This window comes from Nerophis ophidion, linkage group LG01, assembly GCF_033978795.1.
Source record: "Nerophis ophidion isolate RoL-2023_Sa linkage group LG01, RoL_Noph_v1.0, whole genome shotgun sequence".
Classification (NCBI taxonomy): Eukaryota; Metazoa; Chordata; class Actinopteri; order Syngnathiformes; family Syngnathidae; genus Nerophis; species Nerophis ophidion.
In genome coordinates, this window is record NC_084611.1 from 15,455,323 (window position 1) to 15,472,530 (window position 17,208).

Genomic DNA, 17,208 nt, shown 5'->3' on the forward strand with positions numbered 1-17,208 from the left:
CCGACATCAATCTCTAAAAGATATCACCACATGGGCTCAGGTACACTTCAGAAAACCACTGTCACTAAATACAGTTCGTCCTTATCTCTGTAAGTGCAAGTTAAAGCTCTACTACACGCCGGACTGTAGTCAGTTGGAAGCATGTCTTAATTAAATTAAACAATGGATGTCCGCTAATTTTTTGCAACTTAACGCCCAAAAAAGGGAAATGCTGATTATCGGTCCTGCTAGACACTGACCTCTATTTAATAATACAACTTTAACATTTGACAACCAAATAATAAAACAAGGCGACTCGGTAAAAAATCTGGGTATTATCTTCGACCCAACTCTCTCCTTCGAGTCACACATTAAAAGCGTTACTAAAACGGCCTTCTTTCATCTCCGTAATATCGCTAAAATTCGCTCCATTTTGTCCACTAATGACGCCGAGATCATTATCCATGCGTTTGTTACGTCTCGCCTCGACTACTGTAATGTATTATTTTCGGGTCTCCCCATGTCTAGCATTAAAAGATTACAGTTGGTACAAAATGCGGCTGCTAGACTTTTGACAAGAACACGAAAGTTTGATCACATTGCGCCTGTACTGGATCAACTGCACTGGCTTCCTGTGCACTTAAGATGTGACTTTAAGGTTTTACTAATTACGTATAAAATACTACACGGTCTAGCTCCATCCTATCTTGCCGATTGTATTGTACCATATGTCCCGGCAAGAAATCTGCGTTCAAAAGACTCCGGCTTATTAGTGATTCCTAGAGCCCAAAAAAAGTCTGCGGGCTATAGAGCGTTTTTCGTTCGGGCTCCAGTACTCTGGAATGCCCTCCCGGTAACAGTTCGAGATGCTACCTCAGTAGAAGCATTTAAGTCTCACCTTAAAACTCATCTGTATACTCTAGTCTTTAAATAGACCTCCTTTTTAGACCAGTTGATCTGCCGCTTCTTTTCTTTTTTCTCCTATGTCCCCCCCTCCCTTGTGGAGGGGGTCCGGTCTGATGACCATGGATGAAGTACTGGCTGTCCAGAGTCGAGACCCAGGATGGACCGCTCGCCTGTGTATCGGTTGGGGACATGTCTACGCTGCTGATCCGCCTCCGCTTGAGATGGTTTCCTGTGGACGGGACTCTCGCTGCTGTCTTGGATCCGCTTTGAACTGAACTCTCGCGGCTGTGTTGGAGCCACTATGGATTGAACTTTCATAGTATCATGTTAGACCCGCTCGACATCCATTGCTTTCGGTCTACTAGAGGGGGGGGGGGGTTGCCCACATCTGAGGTCCTCTCCAAGGTTTCTCATAGTCAGCGATGTCGCTGGCGTCCCACTGGATGTGAATTCTCCCTGCCCACTGGGTGTGGGTTTTCCTTGCCCTTTTGTGGGTTCTTCCGAGGATGTTGTAGTCCTAATGATTTGTCCAGTCCTTTGAAACATTTGTGATTTGGGGCTATATAAATAAACATTGATTGATTGATTGATTGACTTTGCAAAGCGAAATCCATATATCAACAACATCAAGAAACGCCGCCGGCTTCTCTGGGCCTGAGATCATCTAAGATGGACTGATGCAAAGTGGAAAAGTTTTCTGTGGTCTGACGAGTCCACATTTCAAATTGTTTTTGGAAATATTCGACATCGTGTCATCCGGACCAAAGGGGAAGCGAACCATCCAGACTGTTATCGACGCAAAGTTCAAAATCCAGCATCTGTGATGGTATGGGGGTGCATTAGTGCCCAAGGCATGGGTAACTTACACATCTGTTAAAGCACCATTAATGCTGAAATGTACATACAGGTTTTGGAACAACACATGCTGCCATCTGAGCGTCGTCTTTTTAATGGACGCCCCTGCTTATTTCAGCAAGACAATCCCAAGACACATTCAGCACGTGTTACAACAGCGTGGCTTCGTAAAAAAATAGTGCAAGTACTTTCCTGGCCCGCCTGCAGTCCAGAGCGTAAAATACGACAGGAGAGACCCCAGACTGTTGAACGAATGAAGCTCTACATAAAACAAGAATTGGAAAGAATTCCACTTTCACAGCTTCAACAATTACTTTCCTCAGTTCACAAACGTATATTGAGTGTTGTTAAAAGAAAAGGTGATGTAACACAGTGGTGAACATGCCCTTTCCCAACTACTTTGGCACGTGTTGCAGCCATGAAATTCTAAGTTAATTATTATTAGCAAAAAAAAAAAAAAAAAAAGTTTATGAGTTTGAACATCAAATATCTTGTCTTTGGGTTGAAAAGGATTTGCAAATTAGTGTATTCCGTTTCTAATTTATATTTAACACAATCTCCCAATTCATATGGAAACAGGGTTTGTACACAATGACAGTGCATTGCTTCCTCCTCCTGAGGCGGTGGATGGCGGTCCAGAAACGCTTCGAAGCCGTCCGGAAGTTGATGTCCGAATTTTTGCCTCCTCAATCACCAAACACACCTCTTGGCCTGTCGGTACCTGTCCGCTGCCTCCGGGGTCCCATGAGCCAAAAGGACCCAAAAGGATTCCTTCAGCTTGACGGCATCGCTCACCGCTAGTATCCACCGGGTTCTAGGATTACTGCCACGACAGGCACCAACCTTGTGGCCACAGCCCGGAAAAAGGTGGAGGGCCATCTCTGGGTTGGGGAAGATACCCTGCCCCAAGTGGAGGAGTTCAAGTACGTAGGAGTCTTGTTCGCGAGTGAGGGAAGAGTGGATCGTGAAATCAACAGGCGGATCGGTGCGGGGTCGACAGTGATGCAGACCCTGTATCGATCAGTCTTTGGGTTATGCCCCCCTATCTCTCCTTAAGAGATAAGGGGAGAAACTGTCATTCGGGAGTTCAGAGTGAAGCTGCTGCTCCACATTGAGAGGAGCCAGATGAGTTTGTTCGGGCATCTGGTCACAACACCACTTGTATGCCTCCGTGGGGAGGTGTTTAGGGCACGTCAGACCAGTAGGAGACCACAGTGAAGACCCAGGACCTGGAGAGACTATGTCCCACGGCTGGCCTGGGAACCCCTTGGGATCTCCCGGGAGGAGCTGGACAAAGTAGCTAGGGTGAGGGAAGTCTGGGCTTTTCTGCTTAGGTTGCTGCCCCCGCAACCTGACCTCGGATAAACGGAGATGGATGGAAGGAAGGAAGGAAGTTAACAAAAAACTACCTGTGTAGGACTAAACACTAGAAAGCATGCAAGTTAAAGTGTTTACAAAAACGCTGACGACTTCAGCAACAAAAATTCAGGAAGATATTAGAAAATCTTTCAAAATGAAGGCACAGGACACAGCAGGAATCTTTTCTTGACATTGCCCATGCAAGCTAGAAGGCACGCATGCACACACCACTGCACAAGACACCAACACCCAAAAGTTTAACCACTTCCTGTTAGTTTTGTGTCATGGCCAATGATGTTAATTAGACAATGACATCATCAAACACCTCCCTAAGTCACGACCACATTCCGAGCAACGGGAAGTCTGTACCAAGTCCCCTTTGGTGTTCGAATCACAGACTAATTAATGCCAGCAAATGCACATTGATTTACATCAACTTTATTAAATGTTTTCTGGATTTGTTCATGTTCAGTTAAAATAAACCTCCCGTTGAAATTCTTGATTGTCAGCATCTTTGTTAGGGGGTAAAATGACCAAATCAGCAGTGCGCCTTAGGGATGTAAATATACGAATATTTCATGCTATCCAGACCAAAATTATCACGGTTATTATTATCGGGGTATTGTTGAATGTGCTCAAAAAGTACTTCTACACACTCTGAAATACTTTGACGGAGGTTTGTTTATTTTTAATAACTAAAATGAATAGACGCTGTTAGTAAAGCCACAGTTTTTCATGTTTTGTTGTGGTTCCCTGATTTTGTTTTTTTGGAGTGTGAATCTTTGGCCGCTTAACGATTCAATCCTGATTCTGATTCCTCGGGTGACGAATTGATTCAATGCGATTCTCGATTTAAACCGATTATCGCAATGTATTTGGTATAAAATCATAATGAAACTTTTTCAAAACATGTTACATGTTAGAAAAGCTCCTTGTGGTTGCATGGAGATGGCCTAAAAATGCATCTTTTAAATAGAATTGTTAAACAAAATACATACCGTATTTTTCGGATTATAAGTCGCTCCGGACGAAAATGCATAATAAAGAAGGGGGGAAAAAAACATATACACCGCACTGGAGTATAAGTCGCATTTTTGGGGGAAATTTATTTGATAAAATCCAACACCAAGAATAGACATTTGAAAGGCAATTTAAAATAAATAAAGAATAGTGAACAACAGGCTTAATAAGTGTACGTTATATCAGTGGTTCCCAACCACCGGGCCGCAGAATCTTTTTTTTTTTTTTTTTACTAAATCAACATAAAAAAACACAATATACACTTACAATTAGAGCACCATCCACAAAAACATCCCTTTTTCATGACAAAAATGTCCCTTTTACATGACAAAGAAAAAAAAATAAAAAATGGACCCCCCCCCCCGGCTAATATATGGGAAAATATTGTTCTTCTCAAATTTAGTGGGTGCGGCTTCTGTACTGGAAAATACAGTACATCGATTTTTGAAAATAATGAATCGATTTAGAATTGTGATGGCAAAAATAAAGTGAAAAATATACAGTTGATACATGTGATTAATATCCATATCGGTTGATCCTAATCATGGATGATGGGAACATCCCTGGCAATTGTGTCTCCCTGAGCCTGCATCCTTTTAGAATGAATTTTTCAGGGGAGTTCAATTTGAGGGCGGTTTAGCTCGGTTGGTAGAGTGGCCGTGCCAGCAACTTGAGGGTTGCAGGTTCGATTCCCGCTCCCGCCATCCTAGTCACTGCCGTTGTGTCCTTGGGCAGGACACTTTACCCACCTGCTCCCAGTGCCACCCACACTGGTTTAAATGTAACTTAGATATTGGGTTTCACTATGGAAAGCGCTTTGAGTCACTAGAGAAAAAGCGCTATATAAATATAATTCACTTCACTAATTCACTTCAATCCTCAGCACGTAAACACTGGGACTCAGCAGTAATTAAAAAGGCAAATAATGTACACTGATCCCATCCCCTTGGACATCTCTAGTTAGATTGGTAGCACACATTGCTAATGGCTTAAGAATCCAACATGACATGGTGACTTACCCTTCCAGAAGACGAAACACGGCGCAGCAGTCTTGGCTCAGGCCTCGGACTTTCAGAGCTTTGTCTAAGCTCTCGTACACCGTCTGCCCTCGCCGGACATTCACCTGCAAAACAAAAGTGCTTTCTTGACTACAGCGCTGCACCTTTACCAAGACGTGACCAACACAGAAGTGATTCTTCTTTTTATTTTGTCATGAAAAAGGGAGGTTTTTTGGGTTGGTGCATTAATTGTAAGTGTATCTTGTGTTTATTATGTTGATTTAATAAAAAAATAAATAAAATAATTAAACATTCTTGTGCTGCCCAGTATCAATCGAGTAGTTGAAGTCCACTGCTCTAGCCTTTAAATAGACCCCCTTTTTAGACCAGTTGATCTGACATTTCTTTTTCTTTTCTGCCCCCTCTCCCTTGTGGAAGGGGGGGCACAGGTCCGGTGGCCATGGATGAAGCGCTGGCTGTCCAGATTCGGGACCCGGGGTGGACCGCTTGCCTGTGCATCAGTTGGGGACATCTCTGCGCTGCTGACCCGTCTCCGCTCGCGATGGTCTCCTGCTTGGCCCCACTATGGACTGGACTCTCACTATTATGTTAGATCCACTATGGACTGGACTTTGACAATAATATACTAGACCCACTCGACGTCCATTGCATCCGGTCTCTCCGAGAGAGGGGGGGGGGGGGGGGGGGGCATCCACAACCGCGGTCCTCTCCAAGGTCTCTCATAGTCATTCATGTTGACATTCCACTGGGTTGTGAGTTTTTCCTTGCCCTTATGTGGGCTCTGAACCGAGGATGTCGTTGCGGCTTGTGCAGACCTTTGAGACAGCTGTGATTTAGGGCTATATAAATAAACACTGATTGATATGGGGTTTTTTTGGAGCGCCATACTGATTACTAGTAGTCAAGGAGGTCTATTGGCGATATTTGGAGGTGATATTTATCTACAGTAAAAGTTATTTTAACATGAATATTATATGTCAGTAAACAACAGGACTAAGCTTTAAGTAGGTTTTTTTAAGATATTTTTTTAGGAAAGGTGGGCGCAGTAGTGACATAATGTTTGATGTTGTGTTTGATCTATCACAAAAAACATCAAATACCTTTATTCCGTATGTCTAAGAGGAACATCAACATTTTTTTTCAAAATATGAAACATCTCCTGGGAAAGTGGGTCAAAATATGACATTTCTCTACATCACAATAACTCATCTACTTCATTTTAAAACAGTTTGGAACCCTGAAATATTGTCAACATTGAAATAAAAATAACTGTGGGCTCCTTCACGTAGATTTTAGTTGAGACATTGTTCAAGATGGCTGACATTTCTTCCCGGTTGTTACAAAAAGTATGAGAAAGTGCGAGCTGCTGCCTCACCTTAAGATGGCTGACATTTCTTCCTGGTTGTTACAAAAAGTATGAGATTGTGTGGGCTGCTGCCTCACCTTCTTTACTTACATATATAATACCGTAAATTCTAGTCTATAATCGACTACTTTTTTCCTACACTTTGAACCTAGCGGCTTATTTTCCAGTGCGCATAATTTTGGAATTTTTCTTCGTTTATGGCCATAATACAATCAGTTTCCAAATTAAAAACCAAGCAAACACACTGAAAATGTGCCTTACTGCACGAGTTTGCTCACTGGAGGGTCCTTCCATTTTGTGAGTGCTTTTCAGTCTTCTAGCCGTCTATAGCGTTTCTACTTGTATGGATTCTTCCCTCATCACTCCAAGCAACATTTCTAAGTTTTACAATATAACTACAACAATTCTAAATTCCAAAGCGTCCCATGAGTGAGGTCTGTTGGAGTGTCATGCATGCTGGTATGTGCTATCGTCATGTAATGACGCTAGCATAGTTATCATTAGCTAATATGCGAACACGTTTACGAGTGTCTGTGTTAGCATTGGTAACTTACAACGGCATTCTTTTTGTATTGTTTCAGTTTCACAAATTCCGCAGTATATTCACCAAAACATCACCGTGGAGTTATTGAGTCCGTTTAGCTGATTGGAGAGCTTGCTTGCAGAGCTAGTAGGTCCGTAAAGATGACTTCTGTTTTGTTAGATAAACCGTTTTACTGCCGTGTAACAGACACCGTTTGGAAAAAATTAAGGTATGTAAATAAACATTTACAGAATATTTCTGTGTAAATAACTTATTTCACAACTCATACATCTGCGACTTAGAGTCCTGTGCGGATGTGTGAAATGTGAAAACATTTTTTGAGTTCTAAAATTTAGAGGGTGTGAATTACTTACCGGAAAATACAGTAATCTCATATTTGTCAAGTTATATTATTTATTTTAATTGTGCTCTGTGTTGTGTTTGTTTGTTTTTCTTGTGTTATCTTTTAACGTGCCTATTGTACAGCACTTTGGCTACCTCTGTGGTAAATTTTAAATGTGCTTTATTAATAAAGTTAATTTGATTGGATGTATTTACATAAAATTTGCGTTTATGTCAGATATCTTTTCTGTTGTCTTCATGTCCATCCATCTCGGTAACGTTGTTATTTGACCGAATCACCAAACATGAAACTCGAGGCGCTCCTTTCACAAGCTCACACTGCGAGGGTTGCGGACATAGGCTTAAAGAGCGACTCCATCGCTGTTGGAGCGAAAAAAAACAATAACCGGGAAGACGCCATGAGAAAAGAACAAAAACTGGAATATCACGGCCTCTGATAGGTTGACCTCTAGTTCCTTGAGATGAATGTTCTTACCAATTGTGGCTGTCAAAGAAAAGGGAGCTTGGACATATTTGAGAGCAAGACAAGGAGGAGGTTCCCCCAGCACGGACCACAGTGTGGAAGTATTGTGACAGAGGAGCAGCAAGTCTCACCACGGTCCTCTGCTTGTTGGGCAGGTAAACGCGGATGGTGCCCCCACCTCGAGGCACGTCCTCGGGACTGGTTTCCCCCGAGGAGGAGTATGAGGAGGTGGAGGACATGATGAGAGGAAGGTGGAGGCGGAGCTTCGGCAAGAGTGACGCAGCGTGCTGTCCAATCAAAGAAGTCGATCACTTGCACCCTGGAACACAATCGACGTTCATTTCTGCTATCAAGTTATGGTAAATGGGTTATACTCGTATCGCGCCTTTCTACCTTCAAGGTACACAAAGTGCTTTGACATTATTTCCACATTCACCCATTCACACACTGAGGGCGGGAGATGTCATGCAAGGCCCTAACCACGACGCATCAGGAGCAAGGGCGAAAAGTCTTGCTCAAGGACACAACGGATGTGACAAGGTTGGTAGAAGGTGGGGATTGAACCATGAAATCCTAAGGGTGCCGGCACGCCCACTCTCTCAACAGCGCCGTTGAAACAGTGCAGCAATACATGTGTGATACAAGCAGCCCTGCAGCGTGTTTACTTGTGTGATGTGTGCGATACAAGCAGTCCTGCACCGTGTTTACTTGTGTGTGTGATATCATGTGCGATACAAGTAGCCCTGCACCGTGTTTACTTGTGCGATACAAGCAGTCCTGTACAGTGTTTACTTGTCTGTGATATGGTGTGCAATACAAGCGGCCATGTGGCGTGTTTACTTGTATGCAATACAAACAGTCCTGCAACCTTTTTACTAGTGTGCGATGGCATGTGTGATACAAGCAGTCTTGCACAGTGTTTACTAGTGTGATGTGTGCGATACAAGCAGTCCTGCACTGTTTACTTGTGTGATATCATGTGCGATATAAGCAGTCCTGCACCATGTGTACTTGTGTGATATCATGTGCGATACAAGCAGTCGTGCACCGTGTTTACGTGTGTGATATCATGTGCGATACAAGCAGTCCTGCACAGTGTTTACTTGTGTGAGATACAAACAGTCCTTCAGCGTTCTTAATAGTGTGCGATAGGATGTTTACTAGTATTTGATATCATGAACGATACAAGCAGTCCTGCAGTGTTTACTTGTGTGCAAGATCATGTGCGATACAAGCAGTACTGCAGAGTGTTTACTTGCGAAAAAGCATGTGCAGTAAAAGCAGTCCTGGAGCATGTTTACTTGTTTGTGTGATATCATGTGCGATACGAGCAGTCCTGCAGCATGTTTATTTGTGTGTGATATGTGCGATACAAGCAGTCCTGCAGCGTGTTTACTTATGTGATATCATATGCGATACAGGCCGTCCCGCAAGGTGTTTACTTATGCAAAGCTGCACAGCCAGTGAACATCTAAATGTCCAACATGGACACAAATGTATTCTGTTTTAGTTAACAGGTAAACATGCTAGGCAAGGAGCTGGAAGCAACACAACAGCTAAGCACACTATAGCACACAAGCTAGACATACGTAATAATCATTGGTCAACAGCCTTACAGGTCACACTGACGGTGGCCTTATAAACAACTTTAGAACTGTTACAAATATGCGCCATACTGTGAACCCACACCAAACAAGAATGACAAACAAATTTCGGGAGAACATCCGCACCGTAACACAACATAAACACAACAGTACAAATACCCAGAACCCCTTGCAGCACTAACTCTTCCGGGACACTACAATATACACCCCCTGCCCTTACCTTAACCCCGCCCACCTCAACCTACTCATGCTCTCTTAGGGAGAGCATGTCTCAAATTCCAAGCTGCTATTTTTAAGGTATGATAAAAAAATAATGGACTTTGTGACTTCAATAATAAATATAGCAGTGCAATGTTGGCATTTTTTTTTCCATAACTTGAGTTGATTTATTTTGGAAAACCTTGTTACATTGTTTAATGCATCCAGCGGGGCATCACAACAAAATTAGGCATTATAACGCATTAATTCCACGACTGTATATATCGGTGTCGGTTGAAACCGGTAATTAAGAGTTGGACAATATCGGAATATCGGATATCGGCAAAAAAGCTATTATCACACACCTCTAATAAAAATGTGTTTAAAATTTCGATTTGTTAAAAATAAAATGTTTTAAAATTCAGTGTTAAAAAAACTTAAATATTGGTTGCTTCAAAACACAAGACACACTTCTGGTAAATTAAATGATGATATTAAATAAAATTGTCAGCATAGTTTGATGTTAAAAAAGAAATCCAGTTCACAACATTAAAATGCAAAAAATTCAGTTACATAGATTCAGTGTCAAAAAAAGCTTTTGTAATAAAGACACAAATTAACCTTCATACACTTCCGGTATATTAAGACCGAAGCAGCCGATCCTGGGAAAATACATGTTGCTTCAAAACTCAAGACACTCCTGGTAAATTTAATTACATTATGAACTTAAGAAAAATGAACACTTTACGAAATTGTCAGCATATTCAAATGCAAAAAAATTTAGCTATATAATTTCAGTGTCGAAAAAAGCTTTTGTAATAAGGAAACAAAATCGTACAAAACTTTGTACACTTCCAGTAAAATATTTGCAAAATTCCGGTAAATTAAGACCGAAGCAATCGATCCCTTCTCAGTCTCAGACCCAGCCATTGAGGATCACAGGGGAATTTTAATGCACAGATGTTTTTTTTTTGTAATACACTAAATTGCCAAAAATATCGGGCCACCCATCCGAATGATGAGAATCAGGTGTCCTAATCACTTGGCCCGGCCACAGGTGTATAAAATCAAGCACTTAGGCATGGAGACTGTTTATACAAACATTTGTGAACGAATGGGCCGCTTTCAGAGATTTCCAGCGTGGAACTGTCATAGGATGCCACCTGCGCAACAAATCTAGTCGTGTAATGTCCGAGCTCCTAAATATTCCAAAGTCAACTTTCGGCTTTATTATAAGAACATGGAAGAGTTTGGGAACAACAGCAACTCAGCCACCAAGTGGTAGGCCACGTAAACTGACAGAGAGGGGTCAGCGAATGCTGAAGCGAATAGTTATAGACTTTCCGCACAATCAGTCGCTACAGAGCTCCAAACTTCATGGGACCCTCCAATTAGCCCACGTACAGTATGCAGAGGGCTTCATGGAATGGGTTTCCATGCCCGAGCAGCTGCATCTAAAACATACTGTACATCACCAAGTCCAAGGCAAAGCGTGGGACGCAGTGGTGTAAAGCACGTTGCCACTGGACTCTAGAGCGGTGAAGACGCCTTCTCCGGAGTGATTAGTCATGCTTTTCCATCTGGCAATCTGATGGACGAGCCTGGGTTTTTGAGGTTGCCTGGAGAACGCTACATTTCGGACTTCACTGTGCCAAGTGTGAAATTTGGTGGAGGAGGAATTACGGTGTGGGCTTATCTTTCAGGAGTTGGGTTGGGCCCCATAGTTCCAGTGAAAAGAACTTTGAATTCTCCAGGACACCTAAACATTTTGGACAATTCCATGCTCCCAATCTTGAGGGAACAGTTTGGAGCTGGCTCCTTTCTCTTCCAACATGACTGTGCACCAGTGCAGAAAGTAAGTTCCATAAAGACATGGATGACACAAGTCTGGTGTGGATGAACTTGACTGACCTGCACAGAGTCCTGACCTGAACCCGGTAGAACACCTTTGGGATGAATTTGAACGAAAACTGAGAGCCAGGGCTTCTCCACCAACATCAGTGTTCACTTTTGGAAAATTCCTATAAACACACTCCGCAACCTTGTGAACAGCCTTCCCAGAAGAGTTGAAGCTGTAATAGCTGCAAAAGGTGGACCAACATCATATTGAACCCACTGGGTTAAGAGACAAATATATATATATATATATATATATATATATATATATATATATATACATATATATAAAATACTTGACTTTCAGTGAATTATATATATACACATATGGGTTGTACTTGTACTTGTATAGCGCTTTTCTACCTTCAAGGTACTCAAAGCGCTTTGACACTACTTCCACATTTACCCATTCACACACACATGGAGGGAGCTGCCATGCAAGGCGCTAACCAGCACCCATCAGGAGCAAGGGTGAAGTGTCTTGCTCAGGACACAACGGACGTGACGAGGTTGGTACTAGGTGGGGATTGAACCAGGGACCCTCGGGTTGCACACGGCCACTCTACCAATGCGCCACCCCATATATAAATAAAATAAATACTTTAATTTCAGTGTTCATTTATTTACACATATACACGCACATAATACTCATCTACTCATTGTTGAGTTAAGGGTTGAAATGTCCATCTTTGTTCTATTCTCTGTCACTTTTTTTTCAACCATATGCATGCAAAGCTAGACTCTCTGGCAGAGAAGAAGTCTAGCAAAACTCATAGCCATTATGGACTACACCTCCCTCCAATTACACTCGGACTTTGCGGAGAGAATGAGCATGTTCAGTGGAAGGCTCAGACTCCCGAAATGTAACACGGCACAACACAGGAGGTCCTTCATACCGACAGCCATCAGACCGTATAATGCATATGTTCCTTGACTGCACTTAAATGTAGAATATATGTAGAATATATAATGGATGGATGGATATATTATATATCATATATATAATATATATATTATATTATTATCATTGTTTATTGTGAGCGAACTGTGGTCCTGAACTAAATAAAGTACATTCTATTATACATTCTATGTACAGTAGGTGGCAGTATTGTCCTATTTAAGAGTGTCACAACATTGGAGCTTACGGCAGACGAACTGCTTTACGGTAGACGAAAATGTGACTGCTGTTGTTGTGTGTTATTACCGGGCTGGGAGGACGTTAATGAAACTGCCTAACAATAAACCCACATAAGAAACCAAGAACTCGCCCTCGATCATTCTACAGTTATAACGTCATTGGGCAGGCTCGCTCTTTATACTGTGGGAAAGCGGACGTGAAAACAGGCTGTCGACACGTCACTCAGGTCCACTTGGAGCTGGACGGGGCGTGGCCTCCAGCTCCCCCTGAATTTCGGGAGATTTTCAGGAGAAAATTTGTCTCGGGAGGTTTTCGGGAGGGGCGCTGAATCTCGGGAGTCTCCCGAAAAATCCGGGAGGGTTGACAAGTATGTATGTGAGTCAAGACAGGTGGCTGAATACTTTTGGCAATATGGTGTACATCAGGGGTGCCCATTACGTCGATCGCGAGCTACCAGTCGACCGCGGGGGGTGTGTCAGTCGAGCTCGAGCCAGGCTTTAAAAAAAAATAAACCTAAAAATTAGTGATCATCAATCTTCACCAAGACGTCACTTAAATGACATTCACGGTACCGGAGGGTCTTGTGAGATGACGCTGGCTGCTGCAAGATCATTATTATTAAAATATGACCGAGAGGAAGGCGAGAAACACTTTTTATTTCAACAGACTCTCGCGCCGTCCCTTCCGTCAAAACTCTAAAGGCCGACTGCACATTTCCTATCTTCACAATAAAAGCCCTGCTTCATGCTGCCTGCGCTAACTAAATACAGAGTCTCGGAAAACTGGCGTGCACAAGCGATCCCTCAGAAAGCTGGCGTGCACATCACTTGTGCACGCCAGCTTTCCGAGACTCTTATTTTGTTAGCGCAGGCAGCATGAAGCAGGGCTTTTATTGTGAAGATAGGAAATGTGCAGTCGGCCTTTAGAGTTTTGACGGAAGGGACGGCGCGAAAGTCTGTTGAAATAAAAAGAGTTTCTCGCCTTCCTCTCTGTCATTTTTTCATAATAATGAACTGGCAGCAGCCAGCGTCATCTCACAAGACCCTCGGGTGCCGTGAATGTCAATCAAGCAAACTACGGAATTTGCCGCCAATGTTTTTCTTGTAAAGTGTATGGAAGCTGGATGAATTAGATGCCAAAAACCAACCACTTTCATGTGGTATTGTACAGAAAGGACAACTTTTTTTCTCCTCCATTTGACAATGTGGGCGTTATCATCATTATTGTCTGATTCCAATCAATGCAAGTCATCAGAATCAGGTAATACACCAACTTATATTCTTGTCTTTGTGAAAGAAAGACATCTATATGTGTTACACATGCTTGTATTATCATTAAACACATTTAACTTGTTTACAAAAATGTATCTTTCATAAATAAATAAATATAAATGATATATATAAATGAGGTAGATCCCCTCGAGTTGGTCAATTGAAAAGTAGCTCGCCTGCAGAAAAAGTGTGGGCACCCCTGGTGTACATACTGAATTTTTAAATACACACATTTTTCCATCCATCTTTTTTCTGCTTATCTGAAGTTTATTCAATGAAATTTTTATCGAATTGACAAGATTAAATTAAATCAGGGTCCAAAAAAAGTACAACAATATCAAATTTGTAGCAACATGGACAACACATGTTGCATTTGTAGAACAAACAAAGTCTCCATGCTCGTCTGGAGTCGACATTGCTGCTGTAACCGGTATCGACAGATCGATGATTGTCTCGACCCAAAACTAGTTTGTCAATTTATGGAGCAGACTTTGATGTCAAATGAAGAGCGACATTTCATAAATAACCAGCAGCCGCTAAAGCCCACTTTGACAAAGTTGGCGGCTAACAAGTGTTGGGAAAGTCAAGAAAAGCAACAATTAACGTCGAAAAAAAAGTATTTGATCTACGTTTACTCGCCTGCAAACTTGGACTGATGCTAAAGCTATTAGCTTAAAGCTGCTGTGTAAAAGTGCATTGTTTGCGGGAGGCCGCCTTCCTAAGCGGCTTTAAGGTGACTGGCCGACTGGTTAGGAAGGTGGTGTCCAATTAGCAGCATGTTGACAATATTATTGTCGCACTTTAAACCTTTAAAAGGTGACGTCGCTAACCCGGCAGCTAGCCTGCTTTCCGGCTCTTATGCTACACATGACGTTAGACCACTTTACGCTTCTTTTTTTTTTTTTTTTTCCTGGACAGATAAATTACTTGTGAGCGTCCACAAACACATGTCGCCGTGGCTGTTTGTCTTTGGTTCTCAGGAAGAAGAAGAAAAAAAGCACTTTTACCAGCAGAGATGATTTAAAGTTCTTACCTGTGGCCGCCATCTTGAACTCTCGCACTCGACAGTCGAATCTGTCAAGAAGTTCAGAGAATGCGGAAAAGCTCCGAAATGCTCTTTTGTCATTGGCCCGCTTCAGCAAGCGGCAACGCCCATTGGACGAGGGCAGGGAGTGGGCGTGGCTAACTTGTGTGTCACGCTAATGTATTCTTTGATGTAACTTTTCCATATTTTTGTCGAAGACAAGCAGCTTTTATTGACAAACAGAACAAATACCATTTTTTTAACAGCAAAAAAAGTTGTACATACCAGTATTAATAACGTTGATTTTCATATGACAGAGAATGCGGAAAAGCTCCGAAATGCTCTTTTGTCATTGGACCACAACAGCAAGCGGCACCACCGATTGGACGACAGCAGAGAGTAGGCGTGGCTAACATGTGTGTCATGCAAATACCTACCTGGATGTGACTTTTCAATGTTAATGTCGAAGACACGCAGCTTTTATTGATAAACAGAATAAATGTCTTTTTTTTTTTGGTCGAAGACAGGCAGCTTTTAACAACAATCATAACAAATGCCATAATTTTTTAAACAGCAAAAAAAGTTGTACATACCATTATTAATAACATTGATTTTCATATGACAGAGAATGCGGAAAAGCTCCGAAATGCTCTTTTGTCATTGGCCCGCATCAGCAAGCGGCACCGCCCATTGGACGACAGCAGAGAGTAGGCGTGGCTAACTTGTGTGTCATGCAAATACCTGCCTGGATGTGAATTTTCCATGTTTATGTCGAAGACAGGCAGTTTTTATTGATAAACAGAAAAAATGTCTTTTTTTTTAAACAGTAAAAAAAGTTGTACAAATCATTAATAACATTGATTATCATACGACAGAGAATGCGGAAAAGCTCCGAAATGCTCTTTTGTGCAGGCTGATAACAGCGATCGCTCAGTGAGGGTCGTAGAGGAATTTTGGCCCCGCATAACAACATTGGGGTTTTCGCCTCTATCTGTGGTAGAAATTTTAAGTAAGTTTCCTAGGTCAGAAGTCGGTACGGTCCAGTGTTCTAGAACCCTGGAAGGGGGGTATGTAGTGGAATTTCTGACCTTTATACCATATTTTGTGTCTGTTTTAGTCCAAAAAGAAAGTTTATCTAAAAGCCTCTGAATCACTGGAAAAGCATATTTAGGCGAAAGTTGAATTTGTGGTCGCTCTAACCATTCTACAAAATGTTTTGATTGTTTGTTATGACTAAGGGATCCACTGTTGTTGCGGAGCAAGCAGTTGCAAAACAATGGGACCTTGACACATGAGGGGAAACATATAAAAAGCCAGTATACCAATATTATGATGGTGATTCGCATGATTTCGATCATCCACGTCTCTCTGGAGGACGTTGTCTGTCTGCATGGGCAATTCAATCCAACTTGTACTTTTTGATATTGGGTAAATAAAACTTTTGTACTAAAACCACTTTGCTGTTTAAGCTTTGGACAATCCACCACAATAACAAATGTCATTTTTTAAACAGCAAAAAAAGTTTTACATACCATTATTAATAACATTGATTATCATATGACAGAGAATGCGGAAAAGCTCCGAAATGCTCTTTTGTCATTGGCCCGCATCAGCAAGCGGCACCGCCCATTGGACGACAGCAGAGAGTAGGCGTGGCTAACTTGTGTGTCATCCAAATACCTGCCTGGATCCGACTTTTCAATGTTTGTCAAAGACAGGCAGCTTTTATTGATAAACAGAATAAAAGTCATTTTTTTGTCGAAGACAGGCAACTTTTATTAACAATCATAACAAATGTCATTTTTTAAACAGCAAAAAAAGTTGTACATACCTTTATTAATAACATTGATTATCATATGACAAAGAATGCGGAAAAGCTTCGAAATGCTCTTTTGTAATTGGTCCAGATTAGCAAGCGACACCGCCCATTGGACGAGGGCAGAGAGCAGGCGTGGCTAACTTGTGTGTCATGCAAATGTTTGTCTGGATGCGACTTTTCAATTTTTTATTTGAAAATGAATTTTACCTTTGCAAGCTCATTATACTAGTTTTATATTTATAAATGTAAGTTTCTCAATACCTGACCTGTTTTTTGTGCCTTTAAAAAATAATTAAAACTCTTTGCAATGTTGGAACTTTGTCAAACTACTCTTGCAGTCCACTGTTTTCGAATCCAGGCTGAAAACACCTACTGTGAATACCCGACTATAAGCCGCTACTTTTT

The 17,208-nt window shown here is 41.9% G+C and overlaps 1 protein-coding gene across 2 annotated transcripts in view; it reads right to left on the reverse strand.

Moving 5' to 3' along the window:
• Positions 1 to 15,087, reverse strand: part of araf (A-Raf proto-oncogene, serine/threonine kinase) — a 56,808-nt gene extending 41,721 nt beyond the window's left edge. Inside the window, exons 1-3 of one of the 2 annotated variants that reach the window (XM_061897124.1) lie at positions 14,994 to 15,087; positions 7,985 to 8,172; positions 5,139 to 5,242 (exon numbers count right to left, since the gene is read on the reverse strand). In XM_061897124.1, the coding sequence (XP_061753108.1) occupies positions 5,139 to 5,242; positions 7,985 to 8,092 (212 nt within the window). In that variant the 5' untranslated portion in view covers positions 8,093 to 8,172; positions 14,994 to 15,087. Of the gene's footprint in view, positions 1 to 5,138; positions 5,243 to 7,984; positions 8,173 to 11,566; positions 11,589 to 14,993 lie in introns of those variants that run through there. The other variant, XM_061897114.1, reaches the window with a different exon arrangement.
• Between the last annotated feature and the right edge of the window lie 2,121 nt (positions 15,088 to 17,208).